The 23,795-nt window shown below is 38.6% G+C and overlaps 4 protein-coding genes across 5 annotated transcripts; 3 read left to right on the top strand and 1 right to left on the bottom strand.

Annotated features, from left to right (window-relative positions):
- The first annotated feature begins 422 nt into the window (after positions 1-422).
- Positions 423-2,523, top strand: ccl25b (chemokine (C-C motif) ligand 25b). Of its 2 annotated transcripts, none has more exons than XM_086161973.1 (5): positions 423-524; positions 878-966; positions 1,608-1,725; positions 1,839-1,966; positions 2,048-2,523. In XM_086161973.1, exons 2-4 carry the CDS (start codon positions 903-905, stop codon positions 1,957-1,959), a joined length of 303 nt encoding a protein of 100 aa, XP_086018099.1. In that variant the 5' UTR covers positions 423-524; positions 878-902; the 3' UTR covers positions 1,960-1,966; positions 2,048-2,523. The 2 variants fall into 2 exon arrangements, with proteins under 2 accessions (XP_086018099.1, XP_086018100.1); XM_086161974.1 differs by having other exon boundaries at positions 447-516.
- Positions 2,524-4,631: 2,108 nt separating this feature from the next.
- Positions 4,632-9,262, bottom strand: LOC147225893 (serine/threonine-protein kinase NIM1). Its single transcript, XM_086161180.1, has 4 exons — positions 9,194-9,262; positions 7,071-7,373; positions 6,548-6,816; positions 4,632-6,313 (listed from the first exon to the last, which is right to left on the bottom strand). Exons 1-4 carry the CDS (start codon positions 9,213-9,215, stop codon positions 5,570-5,572), a joined length of 1,338 nt encoding a protein of 445 aa, XP_086017306.1. The 5' UTR covers positions 9,216-9,262; the 3' UTR covers positions 4,632-5,569.
- Positions 9,263-10,489: 1,227 nt separating this feature from the next.
- pole4 (polymerase (DNA-directed), epsilon 4, accessory subunit) lies at positions 10,490-13,014 on the top strand. The gene is made up of 4 exons (XM_086161179.1): positions 10,490-11,097; positions 11,706-11,790; positions 12,011-12,052; positions 12,739-13,014. Exons 1-4 carry the CDS (start codon positions 10,849-10,851, stop codon positions 12,750-12,752), a joined length of 390 nt encoding a protein of 129 aa, XP_086017305.1. The 5' UTR covers positions 10,490-10,848; the 3' UTR covers positions 12,753-13,014.
- A 5,862-nt stretch (positions 13,015-18,876) lies between these two features.
- ccl44 (chemokine (C-C motif) ligand 44) lies at positions 18,877-22,720 on the top strand. Its single transcript, XM_086161964.1, has 5 exons — positions 18,877-19,032; positions 20,510-20,639; positions 21,231-21,378; positions 21,583-21,661; positions 21,758-22,720. Exons 1-4 carry the CDS (start codon positions 18,969-18,971, stop codon positions 21,619-21,621), a joined length of 381 nt encoding a protein of 126 aa, XP_086018090.1. The 5' UTR covers positions 18,877-18,968; the 3' UTR covers positions 21,622-21,661; positions 21,758-22,720.
- Positions 22,721-23,795: the final 1,075 nt, after the last annotated feature.

Raw genomic sequence — 23,795 nt, 5'->3', positions numbered from 1 at the left:
CATCAGTTTAGGATCAGGTTTATTAACAAGCTTTAAGCCTTTTCACAGCTGCCTCTACCTTTACTGATGTATCTGTAAAATCTGCATATCAATAACACAATTAAAAACAAACCACAAAGAGGTACCAAAGTTAAAAACTGAACTACTGGTTTGAGTCATTTGTGAATCATTGCAATCTGCTTACAAGGTCAACATTCCTCTTTATTTCAAAATGAGGTTTAAACATGGCTACATTCCAAATATTTTCCAGCTTATTTGTGTAGAGATCATAAGAAGGCATGCGTTCACTTCCAGTAAGATAGAGAGGGAGAGAGGCATAGATAGATGTGACAGAGATAGAGAGAGAGAGAGAGAAATGGATTGAGGGGGTGGATCCAAGGCAATTTGTGTGGTCCAGGGGAGGTTTATATTGCAAGGGTGCACAGAGAGCACTAAGAATACGGTCACTTATAGCTGAACTGCACAGGATCTTTGTTTTACCTAGTTTTCCTTTGGACATCTTTAGAAATACTGCAAGTAAGCTGGTATGTTTCTCTGTATGCCCAGAAAATCTCTTCATATCTTTATTCAGTGTACTTTTTCCACTCTTAATTTATGAACCCATATACAGCTACGAGATGATTTTTTGCACAGAGGTTTAGATCAACATCACTCACGCTGCTTGAGAGGGAACAGCTGCACACAGCTGGAAACCAGACAAAAGCAGATTAAACATTTTTATCAGGAGTCAAAAAAAAATCTTATCTTTCCACAAAACAACAGATGGATGGCTTGAGATGGAAACCATTATAATAACAAACATAACTGACAAGGTGGAGGGAAGGGTAAGACATGGTTGTTTTTCTGTCCTTGATTAATTCTCTTTGTTTCTGCACAGTCAACCAACATCGGGAACACAAGCCATGAAATTCCAAGCTCTTTTCTTCTTTCTGTTCCTCGGCTGCTTGGTATTGTGTGGAACACAATGTAAGTAAAGCAAATTGCCCCAGGGAAGATTAATGTTTAAAAACCTAGTTATCACTGCATCCGTTAATAATTTACCGTCTCTCCTGGCACATTACAACTGTTCAGTTAAATACAACTATTAAAAGGAGTTAAAGCGAAAAGAGTTGTAATATAGAAAAGTGGAAAAATGTCCACACACAAGCAATACTTTGCATAGTGGATACATGAGAAATTATGTAGACCTTTTTCTCTATAAAAAATATCTAAAAAAATATACTATGATACCACTATACATTTTTATTTGTGCTAAAAAGTGCCTTAACAAAGCTGTGTATGCACATTTCTTAATTATGTATGCATGTTTCCTGTCTATTTATGTGTACCTGTGTATTTTATCAATGATTTAGAAATAAAACTGATCTGTAGATGAGTGATTGCGAGAGTAAGACAGACAGAAAAAACATGATTTCCTTGGAAAAATCAAAATTTTCCTTTCTCCAGCTTTTGAACAGTGGTAATTGTGCAAAATGTTCTATTAATATTTATACGCAATTGTTTCTCCTTTCTCTGAGCTGCAATTTACGTGTTCAAAGAACTTTGCTTTTTTCCCTGGAGGGACGTTTTAGGAGGGCTAATAACTTTCACTGACTTTACTTCCAAAGGGTCTTTTGGTAACTGCTGCTTGGGCCATTCCTCGAGGATAAGGGCAAGCATGGGAAAAATCATAGAGAGTTACAAGATGCAGGAAACAGATGGCGAATGCAACATGAGAGCTGTGAAGTAAGTAATAAAGATAATGTCTTCTCTCATGTGGGAGCAACATTGTAACTTCTGACACAAATAACCAGGGCATTATTGGACATTTAACCAACGAATAACAAGTACTTGTTTAGGCTTCGGCTGAAGAAAAGGTCCGGAGAAAAAAAAGCTCGGATCGTTTGTGCCAATCCAGATGATGCCGTAGTCCAAAACTTGATGGGGATCGTGGATGCTAGAATCACACTTCAGAAATAGATGAGAGGTAAAAACCAAACATATACAAAATAACATGTTTGAATGCATTTTTGAAACATTATTAATCTTCCCTCTTAAATCTTTGTAGACCAGATCAAGATGAGAGACCAGAGAGGAACGGAGGAGACGTCATATACCGCCTTTAACTAGATGCAATTGTTGTTTAAGTATGTGAGATATTTCCTGTTACTGACAGGAAAAGTAAATCACAGACATTCTTCTTGTAAAACAAACATACCATGTATTCTATGTTATATTCAGAATTGCAGTACTTTCAACCAGAGCCATATTGTTCCCTTCTTTTGGATGTGTACAACCTGCTAGGAATGAGCCACTATTTGGCAGCTGTGAGATTTATGTAGGGCCATGTAATGTGTAAATAGCTATTGCTTTGGGATATGTTGTAGTTTTATACATTGGTCATTCACACACACACACACACACACACACACACACACACACGTGCACACACAAACAAACACACACACTCACGTTTTTGTATCTTCTCTGTAATAAAATATGATGTAAACCAAAATCCCTATAAATAAAAAGATAAACAAAGTCTATTCTTGTTCTTAATGATTGATCTGGCAGTTATTTCGCTCTGTTTTAAAGCTACATTTCTAATTATGTTTGGGGGGGAAAAGCCTTGCCCCATTTTAAAATTAACATTTTCCGGACCCTCTGGATCCATTTACTGGTTTGACTTTGATCAGTAATCCGCATCTTGATTTCGGCTCGTGCCAAAATCTACATTGTTATCCATCTGTCAACAATGGAAAACTTTGTCCTCGGAAAAATTTCTAATGAAACCTACCACCCCAAGTTGATTTTCATTTGCTTGTAGATACCATTAATGATTAATAGTAATATGGTATAATGACTTTACAACGTCTCATTGTGGCAACACGCTGGTGTATCGGTTTTCACTCCCGCCTCAGCAAGACCAACCGCGGTTTTATTCACACATGAAATCTCTGTGTGGAGATTGCAGGTCTCCCCATGATTGTGTGTGTTTCCTCTGTTTTTTTCCTACAGTCCAAAAAACAAGCAGGAGGTTAATTGGAAAATTGCCCAAATGTCTAAATGTTTATATGTGGACCTGCAATCAACCTATGACTGGTCCACTTTCCCAGTGACAGCTGGAGTAGGCTCCTGCAACCATACGCACTGTGTTTAAGAGCAGATTAGATAATCCCATTTTCCCATAATAAGGAAACAGAAATAACAGTAGGTTTCTTATATTATTATATTTGATTGAAATTCACTACACAACATCAGTGCGGATGAGATGCAATTGTAATATTTTCACACAACAAAGTGTTAAAAAGGTAATCTCAATCATCATGGTCTCTTTCTGATTCCCGTCACTGAGCAGACAGTAATCCAGTAAATGTTGAAAAGAAAATTAACTGAAATCTTTGACTGTTTGCCCTCAGGTTGTTCATTTCATGGTGTTGGCAACATAAGTGAAAGTAAGGCAATTGAAATAAATCCATGTACCATGGTCTGATGTTCTGCATGCAAGAGATTTACTGAAACCAAAAACCTGTTAGAGCTTGCTCAAATTTTTCTCTCTTTGAGGATGTTCACTTTTTAGCTCCCTTCAAAAACCTGCATGTACTAAGTAGTTTTAATCAATATTGAGGAACTTTACATATCCACATGCTTGACTGAATGACCAATGTTTAACCATTCAAAACATTCTTTTTGACACAATCACATGAGGTGGATAACTTGAAAAAAATATCTGTTTAATTTGTCAGTTTTCTTCTTCACAGATATCAGCATCCTCGCCATCTTAATTCTAGGTTCAAGTCTGTCTTTTTGTGACTGTGACATTAGAAAATCCAGTCATTAGTACTTGAATCTTTACTCTTGACAGTCATATTTTAACCATGCAGGTTTTGAAACTTACTGATTTTGTTCTGATTTCTTACATGTCAAAACCAGAATGAGAAAGGTTCTCAAATGTTTTATTTATTTATTTATTTATTTATTTCAATCTTAAGCAGAACAAAATATGAGCCACATTTCCTTTTCACCGCTGTTGATGATTAACAAGAAAATTGATTAAACCACTGGTCTTTTGCACCAGTTAACTATATGGGATGCTCAAATTTTAGTCAGCTTTCCCACTCATCGTTATCTAAGTTGTTATCTTTGCTGCTGCCCACAAGGCGCTGACAGTCACACGGGCTCATCAGTGGGGATCGACATTTTTATTGCAAAATAGAGAGTTCACTGTCAAGCTCGCTTTGAACTGAAACAAGAAATGTGCAGGCAGAGACTGGCCAAGCAGACAAGAAATTTCAAGCTGGCAGTAAACCGTGCTGAGATGTTGCAGCATGTAGTGAGGTGGAACAAATGTGGCATAGATATGGTAGTTTATGCTGAAAGTGATTTTAAATGGCGTCATCTCAGTCAATCTCAAAAAAACACACACCGTCATAGTCCTATAGTTTTGACAAAGGCTTGCAACAGTTTTATGACAACTCAGAATTAAGAAGAGTAAAAAAGAAAACTTTGAAATCCTAGGAGAAATTTCATCAAGGATGGGAACTGGATGGGATACAGCAAAGGAAAAATGATTCAACGTGCAATAATGCTTCATGCTGGTAGGGCAGTCATACCACACATTCCTGATGACAAAGGATTCAATCAACAAAAACTGTTTTAAAATATTTTATTCCAGTTCATTAATGTATCCTTACTTATCACTGTAAGAATGTAAATTGGAATTTTTCAAGAAATTATGCAAAATACTCTCACATAGCAGCAAAATAATTAATATACACATTTATGTTATAGCTACATGAAAACTGTGCAAAACCCTCCTGAGTTTTGTAACATAAAGTGCACAAAGTTCTCTTTAAATGAAGGCATAAGTCACCAAATATTGTCTTTAAATAGAGAAACTGTCTGTATCTGATTAATTGTCCCATCTTTGTGTGGTTTTAATTTTGTTAGATACCTCCCTCTGTGTTTTTCCCTTGGTTTTGTTTTTGCGTCTTCGTTGTAATTTCTGCTGAAATAGGGAAGGACTCTCAACCTTGTTAGGATTACTTGTGCCCTTGACTTAGTTCAGTAGATTTATGCTTTGTCTAAGAAGGATTAAAATATGCTTATACCAATAAAGTAATTGATAAATGTTGTGCGTCACTAAGCTTGTTGTACTGCCAGTCTGCTGGTGATGTAAGCTAAACCTAATTGTTTAATAGAAATGTTGTCTATATAGAACACTGTATCACAACACTGTTGTTTTATGGTACACACAGACTCCAACCCCAATCTTTGCTGCATTTTGCTGAATTTTTGTGCATGAGGGAGTGAATGGTTATATGTCTGTGCATGTGACCCTGTGATCGACTGGCAACTGGTTCAGGGTGAACCCTGCCTCTTGCCAATGACAGACAGGATAAGCTCCAGCACCACTGCGACCCTGCGTGCAGGACAGGCAAGATAGACAACAAATGAATGTATGTCTGCCTCCAGCACATGATTATTGCTTATTGCAGCATTAATCATTCTCAAAAAGCAGTATAATGCAGCCCCATTTACGCAATCTGAGCTGACTCTGGGAATTTGTCACGTAAATCTAACTGTCCGGTTACAGTATCACACAGACAGCTGAAGGAGTATGTTTGTCCATCGATGCTGCAGACCATTTCCTGTACTCATCAGGATGAAGCGCAGAATAACCTACAGCCTCTACTGACCTCCTCTTCTGGACCCGATGGAGCAGGATGCGGTAAGTCCCTGTCAGTGGGCTCTTACAGTCTAAGCAGGGATTGTTTTGGAAATGAGCTGTGTCGATACCAAGATCAGACAACAAGCTTTTCACCTCGTGCACCTCCACACACAAATCCTCGTTGGCCTGAGCAAATAGGGACGGGGACTGGGGTAACAACTTATATGGGTGGGGGTACTCAATTCCATTTAGCCAAGCACTGTCTTTTATCTGTGTGAGAGACGAGCGATCAACAGGTACGGGCCGCAGCATGCCCTTAATGACAAGCTGGCACGGATCGGGCACGAAAGGAGGGATGATGTAGGCCCCTTGCAGGATGCATCGCTTAAGCTTCCCCAGGTTGTCCCCATAAAATGGCATTGTTGCTGTCACCATGAAGTACAACAGAATACCCAAAGCCCAGATATCTGAGTAGCGTCCAATGTATCCCTTTTCTTTAAACAGTTCTGGAGCAGCATATGGCGGCGATCCGCAGAAATTGGTGAGAAACTCATTGGGGCTGCTCTGGGTGCTGAAGCCAAAGTCCCCGACCTTGATGCAGTAGCTGGTGGTGTAGAAGATATTCTCTGCCTTCAGGTCTCTGTGGATTATGTCGGCGTCGTGCTGAAATGGCACAAAGCACGGAGACAATCTTAGTACGATTTTTACCATACCTTACAGGATGTAAAAAAGTATTCAATCTCAATTTGGTCTGTGACACAGGTAACATATAATGTACAAAGAAGGGGGCATGTTAGTAAAAGACCCAGCAAAACTTGATCCAAAATGTGCAAAAATAATTATTTAGAAATTACATGGTGGCTTGTGTACAATGTCAACTTTGACAGCATCCCTCACCATGTGTTTAACAGCAGAAATGACTTGTGCAAAGACCATTTTGGTTTCCAGATCGCTAAGCTTCCCCCTTGTGGTAATTCGGGAGAAGAGATCTCCACCACTTCCATACTCCATGACTAGATAGAGCTTCCTGGTGGTCTCCATCACCTCATAGAGACGCACTATATTGGGGTGACAGAGCTTCTCCATACAGCTTATTTCTAAGGAATTCAAGGACTGGTTCTTCTTGTCCAGACGCTGCTTGTCCATGACTTTGACAGCCACTCTCTCTGGAACAGAGGAGAAAACAAAATCAGAAACAAGAAACAAGAACTAAGGCCATAAGAGATCTAAAGCTACTTCTGCTGAATATGTAGGGAAAACAAATTTAATATTACATTATTATTCCATCATTCTTCATTAAAAACATATCACTGTCAACTGTTCAAATGTGCACTCTTAAGTTGTGTAATTTTTAGAAAATAATATTTAAACTTCAAGGGCCAGGGAGAATAATAAAGGTAAATGAATGAAGGTTCCAGACCTTTCGTCAAGGCATGAATGCCCAGCCTGACTGAGGAGAAGTTGCCCTGCCCTATTTCCCCACGCAGCTCATAGAATCCAACCCTTCGACCAAGGATCAGGTCATTGACAATCCTCTCATTGTGGGTCATGTCATAGACAAGCCTCTCAAATGCAGATTGTCTCATTCGCTCTGCATCAGTAAGCTGCTGGGTGGCACACAAGGCAACAGAGGCGAGGGACTTGGTTGCCTTTTCTACATCTGGAGGTTCATCTTTGGATTTTGTGCTGGATTTTGGCTTTGGCCAAAACCTTTTCTTGATGGCTTGAAAGAAATCACAGGATTAAGACATTTTTAAGAAATTATTTAAAATAATACTGCCATTTATTTTTATCTGTGCACACTTAAATACACCACGGTGGAATAAACCTTTGAAATGTCATCCAGACAACAGAATTGAACACTAGTGGTACAATGTATTTTATACTGCTTTCGCTGACTGTTTTGTTGGATAATCATAGTTAATACTTTACAGGAACTCCTTGATAACTTCTCGGAAATTTTCCTATGCATGACTATTGCAAAGTTACTGTAGTGAAACTGTAGACAGTAATATGACGACAGTACAAAAAAAAATCATAAAATAATATAGTAGTTGCACAATATTTGACATCAATTGATGCACTGCCCATCCCTTGAAGAAACAATGTTACACAGTCTGTACCTGTTGGTGTGGCTTCATTGTCAGCCATAAACTTTTTGACCTTTCAAGAACTCATTGTGCAGACAGCCAGCATGGCTCTTCCATTTTTAGATCACTACTAATGGGATTAACCTCTATGTAATGTGAATAGCTCGGCCCTGAATGAGCTGGTGGTGCATGAGTTTTAAAAACACAAATTATACTGGATATTGCAGAACCTTTTTTAGGTGAAAAATCATCTTCTATAAAATATGATGTTCCTTCCGTCCAGTGAGAGTCAAATTGCAATTAAACATGCCGCAGTTTGTAATCTAAGTTATTACACAAAGCAGAAAGGTCAGGTGAACTTGAACATGTATGTCAGGACGATTCACCCGAAACTACAGAAACACATTTGACAAAACATAACCCTAACCCTGTCAATAACCAATAAGAATGGCATGATTCTAATTCCCAGGTCCATCTATCATAGCAAGATTGTACAACATCAAACTGAATCAGTTCCAGGTCATTGTTTGGTTAAATTTAAACAAAGTTAAGCTCAGCTCTTAAAATGGCATGGATTACCAGTTTCTTTTAGATACAATACTAGTAGGTCACCTCTAGATGCAGAAGGTTAATTGTACTGGACATATTGAGGCAGGCTGAGCAAAAAAAAGTCAGAGCACGAATACAACAAAGCTATTAAATTAGTGTTGAATAACATGTTGGGAAATCCCTAAATCAAATCAACACAATCCAAAAAAACAAAACATCACATCTGTGTGTCTTACATTAAATGACTGAAATGATATATTTTAGGACATAATTTAAAACAACAACAATATGTTAAATCATTATCTCAGGACATTGAAATATTTAAAGGCATTGTCATTAAAGTTCTGAGGAATATGCAGTCTTTCCACATTCACCCATCTCTACCCCTCCTGTGAAGGTTTCTTTCAGGCTTTGAAAATTAGCCAGTGATAAACACAATTAAACCGAAACCTCACGGTTACAAGTAATATACAGTACAAGTTATGTTAAATCACCATTTTAAAACAGCTTTTAATGAGAATAACTTTTTATCAGCAGACATTTCTGTAGGTTTTCAGTCCATTTAATGGTGCACACCAACTACTGAAAATTGTAAACAAAAGTTGAAAAAGAATAGCCATAAATATTGCTGATTCTTTAAATCTGAAATTATAACTTCTACAATTTTATAAGTATTTTTGTCAAAGGGTTATTGGTCACATATACATATCGGTAAGTGTGACAACAAGCTAAAGAGAATTTGAATGAGTCATGGGAACCTTAAAACCAAGTATTGGGAACCTTAAAACTAGAATGCCTTTTAAACCATCAGGAGACCGAGTGTCTATAATAAATAATAGCTTAATAAGCTGCACATCTATACAGGTGTAGTGAGATTAAGTATACAAAGCAGAGATAACTGTACCTGTTTGTTGTGGGTCCTTCATGTCTGTCCCTTCAGCTGTAACACCTGACCGTGACTGAATATTTGAACAAAGCTTCAGGTGACTAAATCACAACCAGCAATCCTATTAGCACAGGGATTAGTGGACTGGCCACTAGGTTACATGACACAGGCTGAAATAGTTAGACAATTTTCAATGAAAAACAGTGGCTTGTTTGCACTTAATGTGGGATAATCAGGTCTGACATATTAAGCCAAGTGTGTTGGAATGTTATGAGTCTGTTTCCTTCTTTGGTAAAGACACTGCGTCCAATGACAGTTTTTGCTGACATTTTAATAGTAATTGTCATTATAATTGGAAAATTACATTTTGTGTCTACATTAAAACTAAGCGGGGTGGTTTAATAACTTCGGCAGGTGCATCATTTTTAATGCATTGAAGTGATATTGAGCTGAAGTGTTATATGATGCATTTCTTATTCTTTCATCATTCTTATACAGATGGAAATAACATAAAATAATCTTATATTAATTTGGTTTGCTGTTTGTCTGCCAATATGTCAAAACAATGTGAAATAACTTTAGGGAAATTAAGTTACTTCAGATTTTATGGTTAAGAGGATGGACTTATTTAATCATTAGGATGCATTAAAGATTTGTTCCCCACTGTTTCATTCGAACTTTATTTGAAAAGTATCTTACTATGAAGAAACGGCATGTTGTCCTCACGCCTTCACTCAGGTACAGAACCATATATCGGACTGGCGGTTATATCAGCCAATAGGAAGAGTTGGCGGGAGAGGAAGCGGAATTTCGTCACCGAGGCTCTCTGACGAATAGCCTTCTACCCCTCGTCTGATTTGCGGAAGCACATGTATGCCTGATCGGGGTTGGTTATCCTAGGATGGTGGCGGAAAGGCGTGCACTCAACACGCCTAGGGATAATTCTATTGGCCGCCCAAACCGCCTTTAGTAGACCGGTTAGTCAAATGACAGAAGAGTTCAAGTACTGTTTTCTCTACAAGTACACGGGTAATACACGAGGAAGCTATTTAACTATACTTACATGCACGGCGATTGTAACATGCTCCTAGTTGACTGATGATTTTCGAGAATGGGGCGATTTTCATGTTGTTATACTTTCATACTCCATATTTGCGCAATACAATTTAATTCTACAGTGTTTCTTCAAATATGATCAATTTTGTATGGAAATTGTTGTGAAAACTATGCGTAAAGGATGTTTTGAACAAATACTTTAATTTGATGTGGAGTAATTCTTATTTCATCTTGGACACGACTGTAGAAATTGTTTCAGCAGTTACATGCCCACCTAAGAAAAAATAATATTTACTTTGGAACTCTAGCTACATGTTTAAAAAGTTACATCTTTTCAATAATGACTCGGTGTAGTGCCATTTTATCTCAAGAATGAAAGCAAACGCAATAATAAAATGTCAAATAATACGGTTAGAAGTTATCAGATGTTACCGCCCATCTCATTACTGATGCAAGGACGTTTAACCAATGAGATTCTGGAAGAGGCGGGGCTTTCCCCCGCTTACCTAGGATTCACAAACGAGCCCCGTGCATGTTGTTTATGTCTCGGTCTAGGTCATGTAGTCAAATAATAACTAGTTTTGTAGGATTTCACGTTTCTCGACGAAACCAGGGGAATGGCAGCGACAGTCGCGGCGCCTGTTCCCCACACGGAACTGGACTCCGACCGGTGTGGAAGCGAAGAGGAGAGCCGCGGGGCCGAGGCCGAGGAAAGCAGCCAGCAGCAGCAGGCGGGCCCCGCGGCCGCCGCTAGCCACGGCCGCCTGTCCAAGCTCCCGCTGGCCCGCATCAAGGCTCTGATGAAGACCGACCCTGACGTATCTCTCGCCAGCCAGGAATCTGTATTTATCATCGCCAAGGCCACGGTAAGAAAACCGTCAAAACAGAGAGCCTCTGCCCTCTTTGTGTCTCACGATGCACCACGACACCACCGAGGGGGCGACTTCCTCCACCGTCCTACTGCAACCTCCTCCCGGCCATGTGCGTTTCCATTTTGACATTCCTGTCAAAAATATCGATGCTCCCTTGTCAGTTTTTGTCCTCTATGTCCAAATCCATTTTATTAAATGCTCGGGTTTTTTTTTGTCCCAGCTTGTTGGAAATGTGATGGCTAGAGGCCCGGCTGCAGCAGGAACTCTGTCATCATCACTGTTTTGAAAGCCAATCTGGGTCTTCCGTTGGACTAAGGGCCATATCAATACCAATTTATGAGACAACGAATCTGTGGATATACATTTTAAAAATGAATAATGGGGGTGTTTCAACTGTTATTTTCAGTGGATACAGATTCAGGTACAAGTACAGATTATACGCACACACATACTTTGCTGTACAGTACATGATATGACATTTATATACTATTATATTTTACAGATAAAACGTTTGGTGTGAAAATTACTGTGCAAAAAGTAAATTTGAGAATAGGATCCCCCCCGGAGGGAGCTGACAAGTGTAATGCTTTTCTGTCCCAAAGGAGCTTTTCGTTGAGATGATCGCCAGAGATGCCTTAGTCTACGCTCAGCAAGGGAAGAGAAAAACTCTGCAACGAAAAGACTTGGGTGAGTACTGGAAGGAGACTACATTCTAAATTACTACATTTTTAAGGAATCGCTAGGGTATTCAGCTGTGTGTGTGTGTGTGTGTGTGTGTGTGTGTGTGTGTGTGTGTGTGTGTGTGTGTGTGTGTGTGTGTGGATGAGCTCCGGCTTGGTCTTAAAAACATATGTAGTTTCACTACTTGGCTTACAATTATATTGATTCATTTATTGTTGCTCTACAGACAATGCCATCGAAGCCATAGATGAGTTTGCATTTCTTGAAGGTAAGCTTGCATAACATATTGAACTAGGATTGTGCAACGAGGTAATGTTTTTACTTTTTAAGTTGTTTTTCAGTACTTATTGATTTCAAGGGCAATTTTATACAAATTGGATAAACTTTTTGGTGTCACGGTACACTACTGCCTTACACCGAAAAGGTTCCTGGTTCAAATCTGACAAGGGGCCTTTCTGTGTGCTTGTTCTCCCGATTTCCTCTGGGTTCCCCGGTTTCTTCCTCACAGCCCAAAAACCATGGACAATTTTCATTGGAGACCTTAAATTGCCCAGACAGTTTGAGAGATTAAATGGTTGTAATTCTACATATGGCTCTTTGATTGACTGTCAGCTGAGTCTGCCTCTCGCTCAATGACAGCTGGGATAGGCTCCAGCCCCTGTATGACCCCCGAGTGCAGAATAAATGATATACCTTGTGAAGGAATGAAAGTTTTTAGTGGAACACAACAGTAAACAAAATGTTGCATTTTGATTAATTAAATGGAACTATTGTGGCAATGGTATCAGCGTGAGTTTGAATTTTCTACCAAAGATTGGACATTAGAATTTTACTGTTTTTGATGGCTGTGATTGTTTTTTTGTTTTTGACCTGTACACAAGAATTAATGCTTTTGGAGCTATGGTATATCATTTATTATTTTTCTTGTTCATGTTTATTTGTGGCTCTTTTCAGGCACGCTAGATTGAAGAATACTCCCGTGGAACAGTCAACCTGGAACCATCCACTAAAGTCTTTCATCAACTCATTATAGAGAGCCTGAAATATTGTGAAAATCTCTGGTACTTTTCTAATTCAGGCTCTCAAATTGGATGACTACAAATCTTTTTATGCAGTGCTGAATGAAGAACTTTCATACTTTTTTATTAGATGTAAAATGTCAATTGTTTTGTAAATATCTGTGAAATTTTGCTATTCATTGAAATAAATTTCAGTTTGGAAAAAAAAAAATGTTACAATGAATCACCTGCACCAACTGAATCTTATCATTTATATCATGTTGGAATGTTTGGACACATATTTAGGATGTGTGTGTGTGTGCAATAGGTTTTCAATATCCCAGTATGTGCTGCTGTATGAAACAGTAACAGGCAAAACACAGATATCAGACTCAAAATTGCAATGACCTAATTAATTCCACAAGGCGTTTCATCCAAAGCAAATGAGATCATTCAAATAGTTATCAGAAAAAAAGTGTAAAGCAGTGGCTTTTTTCCCCTGTATTCTACTTTTGCCTAGAGTTTAAAAAGGGGCCTTGCACAGTAGCTTATATTGAAGAGAATACCTTTGCTCAGCCACTCCCTTAGAATACATAATTTGGAGGATTTTTGTAATAACATAATTTTAGAAATTACATTTCAATGTCAGCGCCCTCCGCTTAAAAGCACAAGAGGTCAGTGTTCGTGTCCCATGCTCCGATAGAATATCAAGGAATAGGTTATCAAATATTTGTCATGAAACTCTGGTCTTCAGTGGATTTAAAAAGTAAAACAGCACCATACTTATTGCCTCTTGGCAGCTCAGGTATGTCATTAGTGTTCTGCACCAAAAAGACTCGCTGTCCAAGGTGCTGATCCAGGGACCTCCAAGGATGCAGGCGCTCGCTGCAGAATTTAGTTTTGTTAAATATTTTTAAGAAAACTGCTTGCCCCTAAACATAACAAACTATGATCTTAACTGAGGTTGCTTTTTACACATGTCAGGGTAAATATTAGAAAACCCTGAGTGCCACTATTGAAAAGTCAACAGTTTACTAGTATTTATATCAGTTACTTAAAAAATGAGGTGGATCGAACCTCGTTGTCTTAAAGCATCTATTAGGTTGAGATACTGCTTAGTAACTAAATTACAGAATGGAGTAATGTGCAGTTTGTCTTAAAATTCAATATTTTTTAATCTCTCAATGAACCTGAAAGACTGCCTGACAGTTTTCATATCTATCAAGAGGACGGGTCAAATAATACATTTTTTATAGTTAAGTGTTGGCTGCTATTTTCCATTGAGAATTATTATAAAAAATACATTGTGCGCTAAACTGAAGATTTTACTGATGTAAATAATAAACTCGTCACTTCTTACTGTTTGGTGGGCATTTTTGTAGAAGTCAGACACCATAGACCTGCTCAGTGTTTCTTGTCTTGTTGGATTATACACCAAAGAAAACAGGTTGTGGATAAACACTGACACGCCCACACAAGATACTGCAAGATAAATATCTAATCTAGTAATAAATTTCACATAGTTACAATCAGTTTCATTAGACAGCTCCTATGTAAATTGAACTCAGTGCAAGTGGCTGTACAGGATAAAAATCTTAGCCTCAAGTTTGCATTGGAAATGTACTTCTATCTCTAGGACCAAAGTGTGTGTTGTTCTTCCTGAAAGCTTTTGTTAAACACATCCAAAGTGTTCAGTTTCACACTCCAGGCACAGTGATGCCCGTTTTGAGTTTTTGCAGTCGGAATTTTCAAAATAAATGCCTGAGTGTGTTTAAGCTGATTTTCTGGGTTTAGTGTTTCGGGGAGTAATGAAACAGAGCTGTGAGAAGCACAGATGTTTTGTTCTAAGTGCTCCAGTCAACTCCCTGCAGAGGAATGCCTGACTGACACAAGGGAACGTGGAATGCTGTTTTCTTCAACATATTATCACATGTTGAAGGATTGGACATCGTTTTATTCCACGGTCAATAAAGACATTCCTTTAAGGAAATCTCATGTGAAAAGAAAATTCCGAGCCTTGAACCCATCCAGGAGAGAACATGAATGATGAATCAAGGACTGGGTGATTGTCATCCGTTACACCGATGGAAACAGGCCTGCTGAATGTTTACGTTTAACTCCAGCGGTCTTTATTTGTGAATTTCAGTGTACAGTTGTGAGATATTGAGTGACTTATATTCCCATATTCCACGGATCATGAGTAAAACTACAAATACCTCTTTCAGGATCTGTTTGTTAGGGGATTTACTTTTACCACTGTCAGTATTTTACATCTTTGATGTTTGTGAACAGCTCGAGTGTTACAGAGAGCTTGAAACTGGAGATTTATTGGCGTAGTTTTCTGATATGCTGTGCTAACGTCAAAACATGAATACTAGTAGATACTATCATGCATGTCTACTATAATTTCATTTGAAACAAAAACTTACCACATTATATTCTTTCAAAATGCGATTAATGTAATCTATTTGATTCCAGAATTTAAAGCTATGCAAAGATTCCTTATTGTATTGGTAAAACTGCTGGACACAATCTGGCTCCTGTTTCTCCCAGTTCACCTTAGTTAGTAACCCGGAGGCATCGTTTTTGTGTCTGCTGAATATTGTGCCAGGACTGGCTTCCAGAACATTTGTGATTTTTACGGCCAGCCTTTTTAAAATCAGATTCTTCTGTCTGCTCTGGGAGACTCTGTTCCCATTGGTTAATGTGAGAAAGACTTCTGGTGTCAAATTCTGTATGTCATTCTTGTACAGCCAGGATGAATTCTTCCAGTTTAGGAACCAAAAATAAATACATTTTGACAAAAGTAAGACAGCCTGTACCATAATTAAAATGAAATAATCAGAATTTAACTGCTGAAAAAACTGCTATCACCAACAGGATCAGCACAGGATTCAATCCAAGGCGAATGAAAATGAGTCACAAAATTAAAACCACCAGCATTGCAGAGGATGTGGATGGAGACATTGGACTGCTATGTTGCTGCAGAGCCTCAGATGTTTTCATTCATTAGTTTTGTTTTTGTTTTTTCACCTCCACGCATGCACACACACACACACACACTGACTCACACAGCTACAAAACAAAACAAAAAATGAATAAAAAATAAGAAAATCAATTGCAGAAAGAATGTGGCTGCTCAGCAGATCCTTTCACCCAATGTGTCTTTGGCCTTCAGGGCAGGAAGAATTTTCAAAAATCTTCTTCTTTTCCGATCTGGATTTCCCACAGTCGTGCCATCTTGTTTCCTACAACTGCTCAGTAAATACCTGTACAAAGATTAGATGAAGTATTTGCCCCTGCATTGTATCCTTTAGAAATCCCTTTCAGGTACAGTAACATTTCAGAGCTCTCCAACATCTCCAGGAGGCCATACCGTCTCTTCAATCATCTCAGCCTTCCACCCCCACAAAGAGGAACACATTAGCTGCTTAGTCCCTCTATTCAGTGCAGCTTTTATTTTTGATTGGCTCCATGTTCGTGAGCCTGCACACCTTGAAAGGAGATATTTTAATCGCTGCGAAGATATGCAGAAAATGTATCTGCTCACAAGCAGACCTGTATTCATGTGGAAGGTATGTTTTTGCAGCTGAGATTCCAACCTGATTTCTTGGGTCAAATTCTTGGACAGTTAACTCCACCCACATGCACACCCACACACACACACACACACACACACACACACACACACACACACACACACACATGCACAGACGCACACACACACATGCACAGACGCACACACACACACACACACTTATACATACTTTTGCCCTATCCTCACCCCTCAGTGCGCTGACTGCATATTTTCCCTTTCTCAGATCAGAAATGAATGCTTTTAATGGACGTATAATTGCCTTGTTTCCAAATAGTTTTCTCTTAATCCAAGAGCAAAATCACAATCTGTTGATTTGTTGCAGGTTAAGAACTGTTGAACCACCGGAACCTAGTTCCAAATGTAGTGCCAAATATAATATCCTCTTGTGAGAAAGATGACTTATTGTTACAGAATTGCTTTCCCATAATTAAATCAGTAATTGTTATTTTGTCCTTAAAGAGTACAAGAGCAGCTACTTTAGTTTAGTGTGGTGTATAGTTGAATTTATTTAGATTACATCATTTAATCAAATGAATAATTTCAGCAAGTCATCCACCAACAGACATAACGTACCGTAACGTAATGTAATGCAATGTAACGTAAAAAAGCAGAGTATGAAAATACAGCTATTTGTAATATAAATATTGTTATACGTTATATATATTAGGTAATGAGAAGAAATAGATTATTTCAGTTCAATTTGGCACTACAAAGTGAAATGCATTTACACTTTTTAAGCACCACTGACTGTTTTTCTTTTTTCTTCTTGACCTTGAAAAAATTATCACTTTCAAAGACATGACAGTTCAATATCAGTTTTCTGGTTTACCAAAATAACCAGTTGTCAACACTTGTCTGTAATGTATGTTGTTGCCAACCTTTAATATGGTGTTCTATAATTTATGTAAAAACTAAAGACTTTATTGTGCTTTATTGGTTATTGCTAGAGTTACTGACTTGGTGACATGAGCCACAAAACTTCAAAACTGTATTTCTGAGAAAATAAGTGTTACCATGCTTTCAAACCTTTTTTCTGACAAATATTTGGGCAGAGAGCAGTACAACCTAAAGGCACTCTAGGACATGATTTGAAATAAAATTGCTGCAAGGAGATGAATAACAAATGAGAGCAAATTGGTGGTTATCTTTACAGTTGTTAACATCAGCAGTGAAGGTGTCAGGGAAAAGACTTTATAAAGCACCAGACTTAGAAACTTCACAGATCAAACCAGCCTATGTGAAAAAAAAACAACTGATGCTGTGAGAGGAGAAGGGGCACATCCGAAAGGGTCAACTGCCAAATGTGGCAGAAATGAAACCAACTCAGTGATCACTTAAATATTTAGAGCAGGCCTTATAGAGGCCTTTCATAGAAATGTCGCCATTATAATCATAATCTGTTCTTCAAAAATGTGAGTCTAGAAGAAGCACAGATGCTGGGACCTTCAATCCTCAAGTTCCTGTTTGCTGAGCCTTCTATTTGTTTTATCAATCCTCTTTGAAAAAGAATGCACACTCTGATAAAAACTCCCTGTGTCTTCTTTTGCTTACATTTTCTGCAAGATTTCTGCTTTAGAGCATAAACTGAAAGTTGATGACAATATTAGAAGCCCAAACTGGAAAAGTTTGCAATTTTTATGAATAAAGTTCGCCTTAAAGTTGTGACTTTTTGAATTGGATAACATCTACTGTAAATAAATTACACAAATTCAGAGTTAATAAAATTGGTGTCTCTTCAGTGTGGAAAAGGAACATTGTCTCAATTATAATCAGGGAACCAAACCCTCTAAAATGAACAACAATATATATATTCTTTTTTTTTTTTTTTTTTTTTTTCAGGGACCTGCATTACACGTCCTGTACACAAATTAAAATCACAATCTAATATATAAAGTAAAGTTTAGAAATAATCTCTATGGATTTGCCTTTGAGCTTATTAGAAAGTTTTTAAAATGATGTTGCACGATCAGGAGGCCATTGTTGTCAGAAACATACATTACATCTACATTAAGATGTTTGTCAAACTCTCTTATTTAAACATTTCTGAATTAAGCAATACATTGGTACATTATAACATTTCAGTGAGATCAGCATTTTCCCATAGCAAATATATCTTTGCTGCATGACTGATTTGGATTAGCTGACTCAACCATGCTCGTTGTTTGATCTACCTCTCAAAAACATTATACTGTTGGCCAAAATGGCAAATTTTGCAACTCGTGTGTTGCAAAAGCTACCTAAGGTTTAAATGTATCTCCCTGATGAGACATACGAGGCATGTTATCTTTGGCAAGGAGGCATGCGGAGAGAAAAAAATATTGAGAAGTGAGATGAGTGTGAAATGAGAGGATTTGACAATGAGTGGGTTCTGCTGATAGTGAAGATGAGTGAAAATGGATAAACAGAAGGAGGGAGGGAAAGACGGCAAGACCAAAGAAAAGGTGGTGGAAGTGGGTGAGTGAGTGAGTGAGAGATGGGCAGGGAGGTATTAAAAGAGGGAGGGAGTAACATAAGAGAAGCAGCCATAGAGAGAGAGGTGACAGAGTAGATTATCCTCTCCTCTGCTGTGCTGCTCTGCCAGCTTCATCATGTTCATGCTGCAGATGTTGACTGTTATATTTCTGACTGTTATTCTCCTGGCATCTGTGGAAGGTAAGACACAACTGCACTTACTCTGTATGTCTGTCTGTGAGCATGCATGTGCATGTGTGTGTGTGAGAGAGAGAGAGAGAGAGACAGAGAGAGAGAGAGAGAGAATGTGTGTGTGTGTGTGTGTGTGTGTGTGCAAGCACCCTGCAGGTGGACGGTGTAGAGCGATGGCGAAGACAGAAAGGGGAAAAGCGGGAAAGGATAGCAGTAGCAGCAGGAGCTGGGAGGGAGGCATGGATGTAAACAGAGGGGCCGAACACAGAAGGTTGAGCATCTGAAATCACAGGAAAGCAACGGTGTCAAGGCTCAGTTTGTGTGATGGTGTTGTCTCGTCTCTGTGTTTCTGAAATGTAAAAGCAGCCTAGGACTGTGGTATAACAGAGGAGCACTGTCCTATTTATTGCTCTAAAGTCTTATGCTGTTTTACATCACACTTTAAATTGTTTCCATAATCGCATACACATACACACACACACACACACACACACACACACACACACACATAGTACACATAGTACACATAGTACCATGTTTTCTGCATTGAGGGATACCATTGTGCCTCCTCTGACATTCTTGTGTCCATGTGTGCATGCGTGTATGCGTGCGCTTGTGGGCGTGTGCATGTGTGTGTGCGCATGTTTGTGCTCATGTGTATGCGTGTGTAAGTGTCTGTTTGTGTGTGTGTGTGTGTGTGTGTGTTTGTGTGTGTGTGTGTGTTTGTGTGTGTGTGTGTGTGTGTGTGTGCATGTTTGTGCTCATGTGTATGCGTGTGTAAGTGTCTGTTTGTGTGTGTGTGTGTGTTTATGTGTGTGTTTGTGTGTGTGTGTGTGTGTGTGTGGTTGTGTGTGTGTGTGTGTGCATGTTTGTGCTTATGTGTATGCGTGTGTAAGTGTCTGTGTCTGTGTGTGTGTGTGTGTGTGTGTGTGGTTGTGTGTGTGTGTGTGTGCATGTTTGTGCTTATGTGTATGCGTGTGTAAGTGTCTGTGTGTGTGTGTGTCTGTGTGTGTGTGTGTCTGTGTGTGTGTGTGCGTGCATGTTTGTGCTTATGTGTATGCGTGCGTAAGTGTCTGTTTGTGAGTGTGAGTGTGTGTGTGTAACCAGGCACCAGGTACAGATATAAGTACAAGAAATTCTTAGTGGGAAACATTCATTATCAGTCCTCTGTCAGAAATTCTAAATCCCAGCTTGTTATTTTAATATGAGTCTGCAGCAGCAAGTGATTCAAAATCCTTCTGCGTCAGATTTATGCTAAGCTACAGTAGCGGTGCTTGTTTGATGTTGCTTCAAAGCCTAAGATGAACTTGAGATTTTTACTCCGGGATGACCAGATAAGATACAGCTCAAATAAAAGATGTTGAGGGAAATGCAATTAATTGAGTTAAATAATAGGTAACTTTGCCCGGTACTTCACACCCTTGAATCCTTCTCCAATACTTACATGCTCCCCTACTCTGACTTCATGTTTTTCTGTGGTTTCCAGGCAAAGGTGTGCAGATGCAGAGAGATGTCCAGTGCTGTATGTTGTATTCCCAGGGTAAGGTGCGCACCAAGGACGTGCTGCGGTTTGAGCTGCAGATGGAGGGGCCAGACTGCAGTATACAAGCCATCATGCAAGTATTTCAAATATCCACTCCTGCAGCTAAGGAGCACAGCAATCTGCAAGCATGGAAAATATGCCTTTTGTTAGAGGAGGGTAGAGCCAGGCTGGGAGGCATTGTCATCTTTCCAGGTCATGTTGTTATGGCAGGGCTCGGAGCTGTAATTGCCAGGGAAGTTAGAAAGGAAATATGTGGGAATAACATGCCATCTGAAAATACCCTTGGAGCCAGCTGAGCCCGGCCACAGCCAGCCGGTCAGAACAGCAGGGTTTAGTTAAGCAAACCATTCTGCTTTGTGATACCCACTGTTTTCAACAGGTCAGGGAAATCTGATGTTGCTAGGGAATGAAGAGTTTGCTTTTTCATGTGGTCCACTTACCATAAACAGTTTTGCAGTGGGTCCATAATGGTGCTCTCCAGCTTTAACACTTTTATTCACAGTTTCTCCTTGTTCTACATGTTGACTGATATCCATTCAGTAACTCTTGCACTGCCATCTTTGTGGTCCCGCATCTAGGATTGTGATAGCAAAATTAAAGATTTACCCTGCTTTCTATTTGTTTAATATTGTTTTTTTTTTTTTTTCAATGTTGATGTTATTAGTCTATACACAAAAAAAGCAGTGAAATGTGCAGACCCCAAAGACCGGAAGGTGAAGAGGTTGTTGAGGAAGCTCCTGCAGAGACAGAGGACAAAAGCCCACCGGACCATGTGGCTCCTGCCTCATGACAACCTTCCCGTCATGTCAGAGGTCAGACACAAACGCAACACTCAAACTCACTTAATATGAAATATACCATTTTGATTTATTTATATGGCAATGGAATGAAACCACTGTTGCATGTCCAAGTGCATAATTCAGAGGTAAATGTCATTATTTTCAGAATTCTAGTTACAACTTAATATTCTTTTGGTATTACTTATGACAGTAATTTTTCTTTCTTTTCACCATCAGGACAAGAAAGATAATTGGGCTGTTATCAGTGTAGAGTGAAAGACGGTTGTCAAATATGGAGGAAAATCAATAGTCATAAGTAAGATCATTTTTAATACTTTATACATGATATGTTTTAGCATACAAAAACCTCCTCTGTCAAACATCTCACATACGTTCTTCCCATTTTCTGCAGGCCAAGTTAACTTTCAGCAACTTTTTGTCCTGAAACATCAGAGTTACTGACTCTTCGCTCAGTTTGTGTTTCACTCTATCTATACCATCCATCTCTCTTGGACCGGACAGGACAGTTATTCATTTTCAAATGGATTTACATATTTGAACCATGTTTGAAATAGTCCCAAACATGAGGCTGGAAATGTTTCAGAAGAGAAGTCTTAACTTGTAAGATAAGCTGAATTGATTTATTGTCAGAGGCTCATACTGTTATTTGCTGAAGTTTAGCCCAGAAGTTTCACCCTCCAAAACTTAATCCTCTATGTGGCTGATGTGAACAGTGGGCGCAGTTTAACTTTTTTAAAAAAGTATAAATGCAGTGATATTAATATTGTATTTTAACAAAATACTTTATGCTTACTTGTGACTTGTAAACCTTCATTAGTGTGTAATAGCACTGCTCATAGTAAATAGATCAGGTTTTGTCACTGTAATCCTTATGTGCACAATATATGGAAAGACTTTTGCTTGTACTGATTTGCACCTTGTTTTGTACAATCCAGGTCTCCGTTAAGGTTTCAAAGTCCTTGCTCAGACTGACCTCCTATATATGACTGTTAGATGGGTGAAATCACCCAGATATGTCTGTGCCACATATAAAGCAATGTTCCTGAGATTTTGTTCATTCTTTATATTGACTGTTTATAGTGTAACCCCCCCTCCCCAAGTCATTCTTTTTAATGAGGCCATCAGGCATTTACGAAATAATTACATCCCTTTGTAATTAGCATCAGTCCCTGTCACCTATCGTCTGTCACTTTACTATGCCAAAGCACTTATGATTCAATCCACAACATGACAAGGCTGTTAAAACTTAGAGGGCTCAGTTGTGTGTGTGCAACACACAATTTATTGTATTGTTGTAGAATGCGCTGTATTTCAAAACACAGTACGTCAAGTGAATTTTATAAATGAATGTAAAATCTGCTGAACCGCCTCAGTTTTATTTTTGTCCGTTGTGTGTTTTTCACTACATGGTATACATTTGATCTGTCACATGACCTGGTGGATGTAGGAAATTAGACATTCCCAGCAAATAAATGGAGATAGGTGAAATTAAATATTTCTCTAGCTCTGCATGCCGGCTCAGGAAGATCATGTTTAGCTTTTTTAATGTTTGTCGGATGGATCACCATGACATTTAGTACAACTCCGGTCACCACCCAGCCACTTATTTTGTAGTATCAGAAAAAAAGGGTTATGGGTAATTTGGGTTATTTTTAACCTCTACTTCTGGTTTTGTTCATATTATAATAGAAAATTAACAACACAATATAAAAGCTACCATGGTTACTGTCACGGCAATGAATCTGATCTGACAGCCCAGATACACATATTATAAATGTTTACAATCTGAGATGGGGAAAAACACATATAAGCAGGAAGAGTGTTTGATATCACACACAGATATGGAAACTATGGGATGGCTAATGTTTTTCTTCCAATGTTTATTTTACTGGGATTTTTAGGGGGGAGTATATCTTTTGTCTCAAAATGTCACCTCTAACAGTAACAGAAAAATCTACTGCCCCATAAGATATTAGAATATGGGTAATGACAGAACCAGCCTTCCTCCTTAAAATTCAGATTTTGTGAAATGTCTCTCAGTCTCACTGTAAACTGAGCCCTTAACATCACCATGGAAACCTCTAAATGCAATTGAGCCCCAAGGTGGCTAAGATCAGCTAATCATCCTTGATACATGTGCCATTTACTAAACACGGGACCAACATATATTTTTTTGAAACTTTGAATTTAATCTTACTATTTTCGTAATCTATTAATATCATTTATAAACTACAGTGATGGCTTTATTTTTCACATATCTTTTTAAACGAGATATCACATGAGCCTCGTCCACTGTCCTGGTAATCAAAAGTTGCCAGACACAAATTTAAAAGAATTGGGCAAAATAAAAAAAATAATACTATGGGGATTTGAAAACTTACCGGCCAATTTAGAAGTGAGATTTTTCTAGACATTTTTTACATTTTAAA

This window comes from Fistularia commersonii, chromosome 16, assembly GCF_037954325.1.
Source record: "Fistularia commersonii isolate RoL2024-O1a breed Wild chromosome 16, RoL_Fcom_v1.0, whole genome shotgun sequence".
Taxonomy (NCBI): Eukaryota; Metazoa; Chordata; class Actinopteri; order Syngnathiformes; family Fistulariidae; genus Fistularia; species Fistularia commersonii.
Note: the sequence above shows the minus strand (reverse complement) of the source record. Positions and strands in the feature narration are given on the sequence as shown.